Source organism: Rhinoraja longicauda, chromosome 28, assembly GCF_053455715.1.
Source record: "Rhinoraja longicauda isolate Sanriku21f chromosome 28, sRhiLon1.1, whole genome shotgun sequence".
In the NCBI taxonomy this organism is placed as follows: Eukaryota; Metazoa; Chordata; class Chondrichthyes; order Rajiformes; family Arhynchobatidae; genus Rhinoraja; species Rhinoraja longicauda.
The window spans coordinates 4,637,964-4,653,665 of record NC_135980.1 but is presented as its reverse complement, the minus strand read 5'-3'; the positions used below and the strand labels follow the sequence as shown (position 1 = coordinate 4,653,665).

General features: G+C 46.2%; 1 protein-coding gene and 2 non-coding genes across 3 annotated transcripts; all 3 read right to left on the bottom strand.

The window, feature by feature from the left end:
• Positions 1-305: 305 nt before the first annotated feature.
• Positions 306-8,480, bottom strand: rps15 (ribosomal protein S15). Its single transcript, XM_078423909.1, has 4 exons — positions 8,414-8,480; positions 7,195-7,283; positions 4,346-4,580; positions 306-461 (listed from the first exon to the last, which is right to left on the bottom strand). The coding sequence occupies exons 1-4, from the start codon at positions 8,414-8,416 to the stop codon at positions 348-350; spliced, it is 441 nt and encodes a 146-aa protein (XP_078280035.1). The 5' UTR covers positions 8,417-8,480; the 3' UTR covers positions 306-347.
• LOC144607463 (small nucleolar RNA SNORA13) lies at positions 1,596-1,730 on the bottom strand. The gene has a single exon (XR_013549103.1). It is a non-coding gene; the product is annotated as a small nucleolar RNA SNORA13 (small nucleolar RNA).
• Positions 5,767-5,898, bottom strand: LOC144607467 (small nucleolar RNA SNORA13). The gene has a single exon (XR_013549106.1). It is a non-coding gene; the product is annotated as a small nucleolar RNA SNORA13 (small nucleolar RNA).
• Positions 8,481-15,702: the final 7,222 nt, after the last annotated feature.

The window sequence follows — 15,702 nt, the reverse complement described above, 5'->3', positions numbered from 1 at the left end:
GCGGGTCCAGCAGCATTTGGGGAGGGAACATGACGCTTCCTCAGATTCTGGCTGTTGACCAAGGGCAAAACGCAGATCTTGTAAAAGGTAAGGCTTAAATATCAATCCAGCGTTGTCCAGTGCGATGTGTTTCAGAAGAATCAGACTTAGGTCTCAAAAAGGCTTTGAAAGGAATGAAAATTAATGCAAGCATTTAAATCACATGCACTGAACCTATTTCCTCAACATCTTCCTGTTCAATTGCAGTTATTATCAGAATGGGAAAATAAAACAAGTTTTTGAAAAATAAAAGATTCCAAACCAAATTGTACTGGAATGAGTTTTATTTACACAACATTTCCATGACACTACTTCAGAGGGATGAATCTGGAGGAGTGAGTGGCGCCAATACCAGGTCGACCGTGCTTGACAGGTTTGTAGGTGATAGAGAACTCTCCAAGGTAGTGGCCAATCATTTCAGGCTGAAAGAAACAAAAATCAACTATTAACTGAACACATCATAATTGCACACATAAGCTAACATACCAGATGACGGGGAGTATTCAAAGATGCACATGGACTGACAACCATCAGTCAGATCAATCCCTTTTGGCAGACAGTTTAATATTAAGATAGCAATGTCACACACCAAAGGGTTGTTTGTATCCAGTGATTGTTCCAAAATCCAATATAAACACTGGGAACTGTTTGCCAACTTTCAGAGAGAACACCAGATGATTTCTCATCCTTAAATCAACTGTCATGTTTACTTTAAAAAACAAAATACGTTGGCACGATCTCACTGCGTTGGACATAAGAAGAAGCAGAAATAGTAATTCCAAATGAAAATACAGCGGATGTTGGATATTAGGTCAGGCAACATCTGTAGGGGAACCAAATTCTGATGAAAAGTCAACCATGTGAAATACTATCTCTGTTCTCTCTCCAAAGACTTGAATATTTTCCAATCTGATTAATGCAAAAACATTGCTTTTTGTATGCAAAATTAAAAATGCCACAAATTACTTGATGCTTCTTCAGTTTTGAATAAGAGAGACTGCTTAATTAGTTTAGGGCTACAGTACGGAAACAGGCCCTTTAGCCCACCAAGTCTGCGCCGACCAGCGATCCCCGTACATTAACTATATCCCACACACTTAGGAACAATTTACAATTTTTACCAAAGCCAATCAACCTAGTGTGGGAGGAAACTGGAACATCCAGAGAAAATCCATGTGGTCACTGGGGGAACGTGCAAACTCCATACAGACAGCCTCCTGCAATACTATGTTTGTGAATACAGGAATTTTGATAGAAAATTGCTTTATCTTTGCAGAAATTTTTTTTGCTGTAAAAAATATTTAGATTGCTTTCAGCTTCGATACGTTGTAAACTGTAAGGGAGTACAAAGACCATTCCCCAACAAATGAAATTGCCCTTCAAGGGCCCAGGGTGCTGTTCCACAGAATCTGCTGGAGAGGGTTCCTGTTGACACGGTTGAGCACCAAACATTAATATTGAAAATCTAAAACGAAAGCCCCACACTTCACGCTGCACAAAGATCACCACAGCCCGAATCTCAATGCAATTTACCAAATGCCAAACATTCTGGTCACCTGTGTTTCAGCCGAATCACAATATACTGACGTACAACAGCATCAGAATGGCTGGAACAGCTGGAATTATTGTATGCCTTTTTTGACACCACACTTAGCTATAATAAAGAATTAAGTGGGTAACACTAAAAGGCAACACACTCTCCCCATCATCTGTTCCTGCTACAAAGCAGTTCTTAAACCTACTTAATTTTTTTAACAGGTAGTGTAGGAAAATAACTGCAGATGCTGGTACAAATCGAAAGTATTTATTCACAAAATGCCGGAGTAACTCAGCAGGTCAGGCAGCATATCAGGATAGAAGTAATGGGACGTTTCGGGTCGAGACCCTTCTTCAGACTGATGTCAGGGGGGGGCGGGACAAAGGAAGGATATAGGTGGAGACAGGAAGATAGAGGGGGAACTGGGAAGGGAAGAGAGGGACAGAGGAACTATCTAAAGTTGGAGAAGTCAATGTTCATACCGCTGGACTGCAAGCTGCCCAAGCAAAATATGAGGTGCTGTTCCAATTTCCGGTGGGCCACACTATGGGACTGGAGGAGGTCCATGACAGAAAGGTCAGACTGGGAGTGGGAGTTGAAGTGCTCAGCCACTGGGAGATCAGGTTGGTTAAGGCGGACTTAGCAAAGGTGTTGAGCGAAACGATCGCCAAGCCTGTGTTTGGTTTCGCCGATGTAAAGATGTTAACATCCAGAGCAGCGGATACAATAGATGAGGTTGGAGGAGATGCAGGTGAACCTCTGTCTCACCTGGAAAGACTGTTTGGGTCCTTGGATGGAGTTGAGGGGGGAGGTAAACGGACAGGTGTTGCATCTCGTGCGGTTGCAGGGGAAAGTGCCCGGGGATGGGGTGGTTTGGGTAGGAAGGGACGAGTGGATCAGGGAGTTACAGAGGGAACGGTCTATGCAGAACACAGAAAGGGGAGGGGATGGGAAGATGTGGCCAGTAGTGGGGTCCCGTTGGAGGTGACGGAAATGTTGGTGGATGATTTGTTGGATACGCTGGCTGATGGGGTGGAAGGTGAGAACGAGGGGGATTCTGTCCTTGTTACGAGTGGGGGGGAGGGGGAGCAAGAGCGGGGCTGCGGGATATAGAAGAGGCCCTAGTGAGAGCCTCATCTATAATGGAAGAGGGGAAGCCCCATTTCCTGAAGAATGAGGACATCTCTGATGCCCTAGTGTGAAACACTAATTTTTTTAACATAGTTCAGTCACTAACGAAAGAGTCACGTTAGCCATTTTACAGTCTAAACAAATGCAAAGCATCTTTTCCTGTATGAATCAGCAAATCAGGACAAAACGTAAGGTCAGAGTAGATCAATCACCCACACACCCACCTTCGCTTCTCTGATCTAATGCCCTGAGGCGTTAACCTTTGGGAAAAGTTGACAGGAATTTGGAGCGGGTGAAAAAAATCCCCAAACACCTGTCCAACAGATCAGAAACTCTTCAGGAGTCAGGTGTGGATTTATCAATGACCACTGTCCGCAGAAGACTGCATGAACAGAAGTACAGAGGCTACACTGCAAGTTGCAAACCACTGGTTAGCCCAAAAATAGATTGGCCAGCTTACAGTACCTCCTCTGGCATTTCGTTTCATATACCCACTTCCCTCTGTATGAGAATGTTTCTCCTCAGGTTCCGACCCCCCCCCCCCCCCCTCACCTTAAACGGTTCCCCGTTAAGACAAGAGGTGAAATGATTTAATAGGAACCCGAGGTGCAACTTTTTCATGGACCCATTCCCCCACTGTGGGTAACTGTGCATTCACCCTACCTATTCTCCTCATGATGTTATACACTTCTATAAGTTCACCCTCATCCTCCAAGGAATTAAGTCCTCGCCTGCCCACCCTCTCCCTATAGCTCAGCCCCCCCCCCCCCACCCCAAGCCCTGGCACCATCCTCGTAAATCTCTGCACTCTTTCCAGCTTAACAACATCCCTCCTACAGCAGTGCAGCCAAGATGAAACACAATTCTCCAAATAATTATTTCTTGAATTTAACTTCACCTCAACACATTACTGCAGATTCCATCCCCATTTCATAAACTAGCACCAAGAAACTAAAATGTACCAAATTGTTGGTCAAGATTGAAAAGCAATTTCACCATTTAAAATCCATGAATGGTGATGCCATCAGAATCAATAACCAACAGCTTATAAAATGTGTAGGAAGTAACTGCAAGTGCTTGTTTATACCAAAGATGGACACAAAACGCTGGGGTAACTTGGCGAGTCACTCTTACCTTTTGGTATCAATGAAGTGTACCAAAATTTAACGGCTCTCTTAATGACTTGGTGTTATTTTCTGTTCTATTTAAACGCAACTATAAGCAGCTGCTGAAGACAGACAAAATGCTGGAATAACTCAGCGGGTCAGGCAGCATCTCTGGAGAGCAGGAATAGGTGACGTTTCGGGTTGGATTTTCTCTTATCTTTGTCTGAAGAAGACCACACGGTCACGGGGAGAATGTCCAAACTCCATACAGACAACACCTGTAGTCAAGATTGAAGCTGGGTCTCTTGCACTGTAAAGACAGCAACTCTACCACTACTCCACTGTGCCGCCCCCTATAAATGGGGACAATAGGCAGGATTTCTACTGTATTTGAATACTGCACAATCTCCCAGTGCAAAGTCAATATGATTCCAACTCATACCCAAGGTGATGCCAAACCCTTGTCATGCTCACCTAAAGCACGTTAGTAATAATGCCAGATAATTGATGTCAAAGGGGAACTTCCCGTTACCTTGATTTCAACCTGGTTGAAGGTTTTGCCGTTGTACACACCGACCATGCTGCCGACCATCTCCGGAAGGATCACCATGTCACGAAGATGTGTCTTCACCACCTCGGGTTTCTCCATGGGTGGAGCTTCCTTCTTGGCCTTCCGCAGGCGCTTGAGGAGAGACTGCTGCTTGCGACGCAGACCCCTGTTCACACGCCTCCGCTGCCGAGCACAGTACAACTGCATCAACTGCTCACTGAAAGGCAAAAGAAAACGTTGCACCTCACTTTATAGTCACATCAACCGGGGAAACTAATCTTTTTTAGTTTAGTTTAGAGATACAGCGCGGAGAAAGGCCCTTCGGCCTACCCTGTCCGTGCCCACCAGTGATCCCCGCACTCTTACACCATCCTACACGAGGGACAATTTACAATTTTACCGAAGCCCATTAACCTACAAACTACTTCTTTGGAGTGTGGGAGGAAACCGGAAAAACCCGCGCGGTCACGGGGAAAACGTACAAATTCCGCACAGACAACACCCATAGTCAGGATCGAATCCGGGTATCTGGCACTGTAAGGCTATAATTCTGCCACTGCGCCACCGTGCTGTCCCTAGTTCCAATATTATTCTGAATACAGGAATTTTCTTTGCAGAAAATATTTTTCATCTAATCAACAACCTGTGCACAAAAGATTGCTTTCAGCTTCGAAATGTTGTAATAATAATATAATAATATACTTCTTTATTCGTCCCACACCGGGGAAATTTACAGTGTTGCAGCAGCAAACTGGATAGCAAGAGATCATTCATTATAAATAAATGATACATAAATTGTCATCAGTTTTCTGTGTGTTCTTAGCTGTGTTGTTGACTCATCTGCTGGGAGCAGTGCTGGTTGTGCAGTCTCACAGCAGCGGGAAGGAAGAACCTCCTATATCTCTCCTTCACGCACTTGGGGTGAAGGAGTCTGTCACTGAAGGAGCTACTCAGTGCAGTGACAATGTCCTGCATGGGGTGGGAGTCTTTGCCATCATCCTCATCTCTCCCACCACCTGCACCGAGTCGAGGGGGCAACCCAGGACAGAGCTGGCCTTCCTGACCAGCTTGTCGAGTCTCTTCCCTTCCGCCGCTGAGATGCTGCTGCTCCAGCAGACCACTCCAGGTACTTATAAGAATCCACCCTCTCGATGTCCATTCCCTGGATGTTCACCGGTGTCGGGGGGGCCTGGCTGTAAACTGTAACAGAGTGCAAAGATCCTTCCCCAATAAATGAAATTGCTCTTCAGAAGAATCTGCTGTAGAGGGTTCCTGTTGACATGGTTGAGCACCAAACATTAATATTGAAAATCTAAAACGAAAGTCCCACTTCACACTGCATAAAGATCACCACAGCCTGAATCGCATATGCAATTTACAAAATGCCAAAACATTCTGGTTACCTGTGTTTCAGCCAAATCACAATAAACTGACGTACAACAGCATCAGAATGGCTGGAACAGCTGAAATTGTTTTATGCCTTTTTTGACACCACACTTAGCTATAAATAATTAAGTGGGTAACACTAAAAGGCAACACACTCTTCCCATCACCTGCTCCTACTACGAAGCAGTTCTTGAAACCAACTTAATTTTTTTAACATAGTTCAGTCGCGAACGAAAGAGCCAAGTTAGCCATTTTACAGTCTAAACAAATGCAAAGTATCTGTTCCTGTATGAATGTGCAAACCAGGACAAAACGTAGGGTCAGAACGACAGAATCTACCACAAACCTACCTTCGCTTCTCTGACAGCACGGGTTAGGATTGAACCCGGGTCTCTGGCATTGTAAGGCAGCAACTCTACTACTGCGCCACCATGCCATTTCTCTATGTGTCCTGACTCCCATACTACGTCATGATTCTTCATCGCCTCCACTGGGCCCTTTCCTCTGGTGAGTCCTTCTCCCATCTCCAACATTCCTCCCCCTCTTGGACTGCCCCTGCCAGCCTTCTACCCTCTCGGGACCAGTCTGAATAAGGGTTCTGAGCCAATACGTCACCTGTCCATGTACTCCAGAGATGGTGCCTGAGCTGCCGAGTTACTCCAACATTGTGTCTTTTTTTTTTTTTGTAAACCCGCAGTTCCTTGTTTTGACATTTCTAAGAAATGCTTAATTTTCATTGTTTATTATCTCATGTAGACGAGAGGAGAAAGATTTAACGGGTCACGTATATCCACATAAAGAGTGGTGGGTATTCTGAACAAATTGCTAGAGGAAGGGGTAGAGGGGCAATGTTTAATATACATTTGTAAAGGGACAATTACGAGGGATATGAACCAAACGCGTGCAAGAGAAACCAGCTCAACCTGGTTCAGGAATGTGCTGTAAGGGCCCATTTCCATCTATACAAGATATATTCTCAGAATGAAGCTAGAACTTGACAATATGGCAGTATTCAATGCATGGATACTTAAGGCTGATCAATAAAGTGACCAACTCTGCGCCGACCAGCGTTCTCAGAACACTAGCACCATCCTACACATACTAGGGACAACTTACAATTTTTACCGAAGCCAATTAACCTACAAACCTGTACGTGTTTGGAGTTTGGGAGGAAATCGGAGCACCCAGAGAAAACACACGCAGGTCACAGGCAGAACATATAAACTCCATACAGACAGCACCTGTAGCCAGGATCGAATCTGGGTCTGCGACGCTGCAAGGCAGCAACTCTACCACTGTGCCATGTGCTGCCCATCTACGTTACAAATTGTGATGTCTGCTACTTGTGAGGAAGGGGAAATAAAAAAACTGAAAACATGGCAAGCCCACAGAATATTCATTCATATAAATGGCACACAATAATTATTTAGCACAGTGAAACTTACTAGGACATATCAAGGAGCTGATCCAGGTCCACACCTCTGTAGGTGAATTTCCTGAAAGTCCTTTTTTTCTTCTGTTCTACAGGGTCAGCCTAGGTTTTAAAGGTACACAGTGAGTTGCAAAATATATCACGGAAACATTTCTAGTTCACAATACCATATTGCGTTAAAAAATACATCTTAAAAACCACACCTCCCCCCCACCATTTTAACAAGTCCTTATTTCATTGGTTTTACGATTTCTGAGCGGTTCTCAACGTCCTAACGTTTCTTAAAAAGACGCACGTAGAACTATGCTGGAGGAACTTGGCAGCATCAGTGAGAGAAATGAAGTGGCAAAATTTCAGGTTTGAATTCTTTTTCAGGCTGATTATAGTAGGGAGCAGAAAGCTGGAAGAGGTGGAGGCAGGACAAAGCCTGGCACGTTCTAGGTGGATACAGGTAGGGGGGATTTGAATTGCAGATGGATAGAAAAAAGGCAAGGTATGAAAAGAAGATAAAAGGGTGTCAGCTAAGGATAGTAAAATGGAAAACCAGGGGAGATATAGGTGGAGTTGGGTGGGGGGGAGCGGGAGAGGAGGGGATGGGAGAGATGATGGGGGAAGGGGGAGAGATTGGGTTGGAGAGGGGAGCAAAGGATGGGTGGGGGGGAGGGGAGCAAAGGATGGGTGGGGGGAGGGGAGCAAAGGGTGGATGGGGGAGGGGAGCGAAGGGTGGATGGGGGAGGGGAGCGAAGGGTGGATGGGTGGAGGAGAGCGAAGGATGAGAGGGAGATAGGTGGGGGGGGGGGGGGGGGAGTGAAGGACGGGAGAGAGACCCGGGGCGGTAGTGTAGTGGGACCAGGTGGCGGGGCAGAGCATGGGGGAGAGGGATGGGCGGGGGAGAGAGAGACCAAGGGAGATAGTGGTGAGAGTGGGTGGCAGGGGAACAGTAGGGGGAGGGGGAAATGGGCAGGGGGCGAGAAACGGAGCAAGGGGACACAGGTGGCAGGGGAGAGACGTACAGAAAGCGGGACTCCCTGGGGGGAATGGGGACGGGTTGGTGGTGGTGGGAAGGGGAAGAGAGGGGCACACTTGGATGGCGGCGCCGGGATCTATCCTCGTTCCCCTCTCTCCCACCCCTCGCTATCCCCGCAATATCCGTGCGTGTCCCCGGGCTGCGGGGGGTCCCCGGCCGCAGGATGGCGACGGATGGCTCCTCGCCGCCCGGGCCGCACACCCACCATGGTTGCCGCCGCCGCCGGAAAAGGTCCGCCTCACTTCCGGCTAGCCAGATATCGCGGGACCTCCGCCCTGCGGGGGAGGCGCATGCGTGCTGGCAGCAGCAGGGGAGGCGCATGCGTGCTGGCAGCAGCAGGGGAGACGCATGCGTGCTGGCAGCAGCAGGGGAGGCGCATGCGTGCTGGCAGCAGCAGGGGAGACGCATGCGTGCTGGCAGCAGCAGGGGAGGCGCATGCGTGCTGGCAGCAGCAGGGGAGGCGCATGCGTGCTGGCAGCAGCAGGGGAGGCGCATGCGTGCTGGCAGCAGCAGGGGAGGCGCATGCGTGCTGGCAGCAGCAGGGGAGGCGCATGCGTGCTGGCAGCTGCAGGGGAGAGCTCAGCCTCATGTGAAGGGCAGATGAAGGATAATGCCGGCAATGCATGCAAACATAATGGGGGCAACTGTACATCCAAACATGCAGCAAAAACAAAAAGCGGGGACACCAGCAAATGCATCCAAACACAAGGTCATAAAATTAATGGACATAAGAGCAAGTGCATATGTTTATGCAATTCCAAGTATGCAGCAATAAAATTAATGGCAACACTGCACCTGCCCATCCAAGCATGCAGCAATAAAATTAATGGACATATAAGCAACTGCACATCCAAACATGCAGCAATAAAAAAATTATGGGCACACAAGCGAATGCAGATGCATGACCAAACATGCAGCAATAAAATTTAAAGATGATATCCAGCTCCTCATCTCCACCAAGTCAATCTCCACCACCACACACTCTACACTGACAAACTGCATCACTGAAATAAAATCTTGGCTTCAATCAAATTTCCTCAAACTCAATTGCAACAAATCTGAAATCATCATCATTGGTCCAAAAACGCTCACCAAATCCACCCAAAACTTCATCCTCAACATTGATGGTCTCCCAGTATCCACCTCCCCTCACATCCGGAATCTTGGAATCATCTTTGATCAAACCCTCTCCTTCGACAAACACATCACAAAGACAGCCTTCTTCCACCTCAAAAACATTGCCCGTCTCCGTCCATCCCTCTCCTCCACAGCTGCAGAAACCCTCATCCACGCCTTCATCACCTCCCGTCTGGACTACTGCAACTGCCTCCTCTATGGCGCACCCTCAAAAATCATCAGTAAACTTCAATACATTCAAAACTCCGCTGCCCGTCTACTCGCCCACACCCCGATCCGTGACCATATCACCCCCGTCCTTTATAAACTCCACTGGCTCCCCATCCCCCAGAGAATCCAGTACAAAATCCTCCTCATAACCTACAAAGCCCTCCATAACCTGGCCCCATCCTACCTGACCGACCTCCTCCACAGGCACACTCCCACCTGCACCCTCCGCTCTGCTGCTGCCAATCTCCTATCCCCCCACATCCGGACCAAACTCAGATCCTGGGGGGACAGGGCTTTCTCCATCGCTGCTCCCACCCTATGGAACTCACTACCCCAAACCGTTAGAGACTCCTCCACACTCACCACATTCAAAACATCGCTGAAGTCTCACCTGTTCAGTACTGCCTTCAACCACTGAAGGTCACCTCACCTTCTGTCTCCTTTCTCTGTTCGTTTACTTATTTACTTATTTATCTATTTATTCATTTCCCTATGTTCTCTAAATCTCTGTAAAGCGTCTTTGAGTATATGAAAAGCGCTATATAAATAAAATGCATTATTATTATTATTATATGCAGCTGCAAATTCACATCCAAACATGCTACAATAAAATTAATGGGGACACCAGCAAATGCATGTGCACAACCAAGCATGCAGCAATAAAAAATAATGGGGACACGAGCAACTGCACATCCAAACATGCAGCACAAAAAAATGGGCACACCAACAAATGCAAATACACAACCAAACAGAGAGATGTCTTGTTTGTAAGAAGGAATTGCAGATGCTGGTTTAAACCAAAGATAGACACAAAAAGCTGGAGTAACAGGCAGCATCTCTCGAGAGAAGGAATGGGTGACGTTTCGGGTCAAGACCCTTCTTCTGACTGGTTAGGGATAAGGGAAACGAGAGATATAGACGGTGATGTGGAGAGATAAAGAACAATGAATGAAAGATATGCAAACAAGTAACAATAATAAAGGAAACAGGCCATTGTTAGCTGTAGGGTGAAAATGAGAAGCTAGTGTGAATTGGGTGGGTGAGGAATAGACAGAGAGGGAATGCCAGGGCTACGTGAAGTGAGATAAATCAATATTCATACCACTGGGCTGAACCCATCAGGCTATTAACGCTACAACCAAATATGCTCTGAACTACATAATCCAGTAAATATATACACCGATGAGCCACAATATTATGACCACTGACAGGTGAAATGAATAACATTGATTACCTTGTTACAATGGCACCTGTCAAGGGGTGGGATATATTAGGCAGCAAGTGAACAGTCAGTTCTTGAAGTGGATGTGTTGGATGCAGGAGAAATGGGCAGGAGCAAGACCTAAGCAACTTTGACAAATTGTTATGGCCAGCTGACTGGGTCAGAGCATCTCTGAAACGGCAAGGCTTGCTCCCAGTCAGCAGTGGTATCTACCGATAGTGGTCCGAGGAGGGACAAACCACAAACCGGCGACAGGGTGTTGCGTGCCCAAGGCTCATCGATGCGTGAGGGCAAGTGATGGCAGCAGGATGCAATGTGGGTAGACAACAAGCAGGTGGAGGGAGTGGGATGCTCTGGGCAATGTTCTGCTGGGAAACCCTGGGTCCGGCCTTTCATGTGGACATCAATTTGACACGTGTCACCTACCTAAACATCGTTGCAGACCAGGTACACCCCTTCATGGCAATGGTATTCCCTGATGGCAGTGGCCTCTTTCAGCAGGATAATGCGCCCTGCTACACTGCACACATTGTTCGGAAATGGCTTGAGGAACATGATGAAGTGTTCACGGCGTTGCCCTGGCCTCCAAATTCTCCAGATCTCAATCCGATTGAGCATCTGTGGGATGTGCTGGATTGACAAGTCCGATCCACGGCGGCTCCACCTCGCAACTTACAAGACTTGAAGGAGCTGCTGCTAATGTTTTGGTGCCAGATACCACAGGACACCTTCAGGGGTCTTGTAGAGTCCATGCCTCGGTGGGTCGGCGCTGTTTTGGCGGCACACGGAGGACCAACAGCATATTAGGCAGATGGTCATAATGTTTTGGCTCAGTGTATACATGCACATACACATAAAAACCAAAAAATAATAGTGCAAAAAGACAAAACCAATGCCCCCAATAGTGTTTACAGCCTGATGGTAATAAACGAGAATAAAACATTTGTATACTGTATATGTAGACACACCGCTGAAATTTATTACATTGTTTACAGTGTATTATGTTTATCTAGTTTCTGTTGTGCTGCTGCAAGTAAGAATTTCATTGTTCCATCTGGGACATATAACAATAAAATACTCGACAACCAAACATGCAGCAATTTTTAAAAATGGAGACAATCAACTGCAGATGCACATCCAAACATGCAGCAAAAAAATAAAGGGGACATTAGCAACAGCAGATGCCACCGTTTCAGCTCCTGTGGTACTTCCTGCCAAACAGAACTCTATGTCCATAAGTTATAGGAGCAGAATTAGGCCATTCGGCCCTTCGACTTCTCCACCACTCATAGCTGATCTATTTTTCCCTCTCAACCCCATTCTCCTGCCTTTTCCCTGTAACCTTGATGCCCTCACTAATCAAGAACCTATCAATCTCCACTTTAAAAATACCCAATGACTTGGCCTCCATAGCCATCTGTGGCAATGAATTCCAGATTCACTACCCTCGTCTAAAGAAGTCTCCTCCTCATATCCATTCTAAAGGTATGTCCTTTCATTCTTATGCTGTGCCTTCTGGTCCTAGAGTCTCTCACTACTGTAAATATACTCTCCACATCCACTGTATCTGGGCCTTTCATTATTCAGTAGGTTTCAATGAGGTCCCCTCTCATCCTCCTAAACTCCAGCGAGTACAGGTCCAGAACCATATAACCCAATCATCACTGGGACCAATCTTATTAGCTACCCAGTCCTCGATCTACATCATTTTTATTTTATCATAACCATATCAAATACCTTCTGAAAATCTACATCTATTATATCCATTGTTTTTGTATATTACAACACATGGAGATTCCTCAAAGAATTATTTGATTTTGTATCTTTATTTCTCACTGTAGAAAGAGTTGAAGGGAAATTTGATATTTTTTTTTAAATGACAGTAAGAAAAACTTGGGAGTCTTAAGGGTCCTGATCCTATCCATTCCCTCCAGCATCTGCAGTTCCTAGTGTCTCCATTAAGAACTTATTGCCAGTAGAATCCAGACTTTAATTGGCAAAAGTACACATGGCAACTTTTTTTAAAACAAGATACAGAATGCACTACCAGAATGTGTGGTGGAAGCACATTCAGTAACTTTCAAAAGGGTAATTGGTAAATATGTAATAGCAAAAGTGTACATGGCAGCACCTCCAGAAAGAAGTGATTAATTCAAGAGTCTGATAACAGTGGGGAAACAAGCTGTTCTTAAGCTGGTCACCTCAGCTTTCAAGCTCTGTATCTTCTTCCAAAAAGCCATTACGTGATCTTGGAGCTATGTAACGTAATGGTTCCAAACTCATTGGTATTGGAGCCATAACAAAGTCTTGACTCTCGGGTGCCAGACTCTTCTGCAGACTTCAGTTCAGTTTATTGTCCCGTGTATCGAGGTACAGTGAAATACTTTTGTTGCGTGCTAACCAGTCAGCAGAAAGACAATACATGATTACAATCGATCCATTTACAGTGTATAGATACATAAGGGAATAATGTTTAGTGTAAGGTAAAGCCAGCAAGTCCAATCAAGGATAGTCCAAGGGTCATCAAAGAGGTAGCTAGTAGTTCTTTGGTTGCGGTAAGATGATTCAGTTGCCTGAGATCAGCTACGAAGCAACTGAATCATCCTACCACACTGACAACGGGAATTTGCATACAAATTAACACATACATGATATTTCTTATACCTCTTCCAACACTCCGAAACCCTTTCTCCTTCGCCCATTCTCCCTTCCCTATTTCATCAAATCACCTGCTCTCCCAGCTCTCCATACTTCCCCAGCCGTCAATCCTTCTCACTAACACCACGGAATATTGGCTTCAAGCCCCCATCATGAATGTTCACTGAAGCCAGAGTTTGAGAACTTTACTTTTCTTTCTCAAGATCGTCAAGTATCTTATTAACATATGACCCAAACAGAATGAAATTCTTACTTGCAACAGCAGAATATGTAAACATACTATTCTGTAAACAAATGAATATATATATATATATATATATATATATACACACAACAAATAGTGCAAAGAGACAAAACCAATGCCCCCAAGTCTTTCCAGCTCAGAGCTTATAGTGCTTAATAGCCTGATGGCTGTAGGGAAGAAGCTATTCCTGAACCTGGACATTAGTTTTTAGGCTCCTACATGTAGATCCATGTCTGGTTTTACTGTTGTACATCTGGTCCATAATCCACGCCGGATTTTGTACTGCGTTATCCTGGTGTTAGTTAGACTATCCTGAGGGCTGGAGGTAACGGTAACCAGCATCTGTACTGCCAATGATATGCTAATAAAGGACTTATATACACCGGAGTGCCACTCACAAACATGGTGTCAGAAGTGGGATGTAATTTAGCTTTTTGAGTCACCACCATTTGTTTCCTCAAGACTTTTAACGTCTCTAACCATGGCTGAATCGTTTCGGAAGCCTGATCCACTTGTCTTCGACGGCAACATCGGTGAACGTTGGCACACCTTCGAGGAGGATTACGATGTATTCATGGCTGCTGCACACCACGACAAGACTCCCCACATACAAGCATCCATTCTCCTCAATCTAGAAGGTGTTTTCCTGTTCCACCGGTGCAACATAAACGGCAGATCCAGAAGGGTATTACGACAGGTCTAGCCGTCCTCCCCAGCCTTTGTCAGAGGGTCAGATGGTCCGTCTGCAGACCCAGAGGGGTCATGATCGTCTGGGTGTAGTTAGTGGGACCTGCCAGGAGCCACGGTCCTATCTTTTCTAATCGGAAGGAGGAACCTACCGGCTGAACAGAAAACAACTTCTACCGGTGAATGAGCCGGTGCCTCTCAGCCGCGTCCACATGGCTACACGGAGGTCGCAGATGGCAGGTTACAGACCGATGGAGGCCAGGCGTCGGCATACCGCAAGTTGGTCTTTATACCAACAAAGGAGTCGCTGGTGCCGGAATCACCCATAAAATCGCCTATAGTCACCCGTGACTTCACCACAAAAAGGCTGTTGCGAGACCAGTGCCGTTTGAACCACCACCTATGGTGCTGCCACCTACAATGGGTAAGGCGGAGAGCCTGTATCGTACTCGTGCAGGACGAGTCTGTAAGCCCAATCCCAAGTACCAAGACTGTGGCTAGACACTTATTATGGACTCCGATTAATTAGCCCTTAGAGCAGGCTCGGCGATCGCTTCGCTCAACACCTGCACTCGGTCCGCATTGACCAAGCTGATCTCCCGGTGGCTGAGCACTTCAACCCCCCCTCCCATTCCCAGTCTGACCTTTCTGTCATGGGCCTCCTCCAGTGCCATAGTGAGGCCCACCGGAAATTGGAGGAACAGCACCTCATATTTCGCCTGGGCAGCTTGCAGCCCAGTGGTATGAACATCGACCTCCAACTTTATTTAGTTCCTCTGTCCCTCTTCCCCTCCTCCTTCCCAGATCTCCCGCTATCTTCCTGTCTCCACCTATATCCTTCCTTCATCCCACCCCCAAAATCAGTCTGAAGGGTCTCGACCCGAAACGTTGCCCATTCCTTCTCTCCCGAGATGCTGCCTGACCTGCTGAGTTACTCCAGCATTTTGTGAATAAATACCTTCGATTTGTGCCAGCATCTGGTTATTTTCTTATACCTTTCATTTATCTTACTCAATTTGTATCCTCCTCTGCTTAGCGTTTGTCGGAGTTGCTGTTTTCATCCCTTATATTAGGATGTCAGTAGGCTGTAGTTTTTTTTCATATTGTAGTGGCTTTATATACTCTTATCTAGTTTGGGGGCTTTGCTTAAGAAGGGGGATGAAGATCCATGTCTGGTTTTACTGTTGTGCATCCGGTCCATAATCCAGGCCGGGTTTTGTATTGCGTTATCCTGGTGTGTGTTAGGAGACTCAATGATCTGCAAATAAAGAACTTATATACACCGGAGTGCCTCTGAATGTACCCACTCACAAACACTACACCTTCTTCCCAATGA

Coding starts and splice junctions, on each gene's coding strand:
- rps15 (XM_078423909.1), bottom strand. Junction 4,581..7,194: donor CAGCTCCTTGATATGTCCTA/GTAAGTTTCACT, acceptor TTTGCCTTTCAG/TGAGCAGTTGATGCAGTTGT. Junction 462..4,345: donor TCAACCAGGTTGAAATCAAG/GTAACGGGAAGT, acceptor TGTTTCTTTCAG/CCTGAAATGATTGGCCACTA.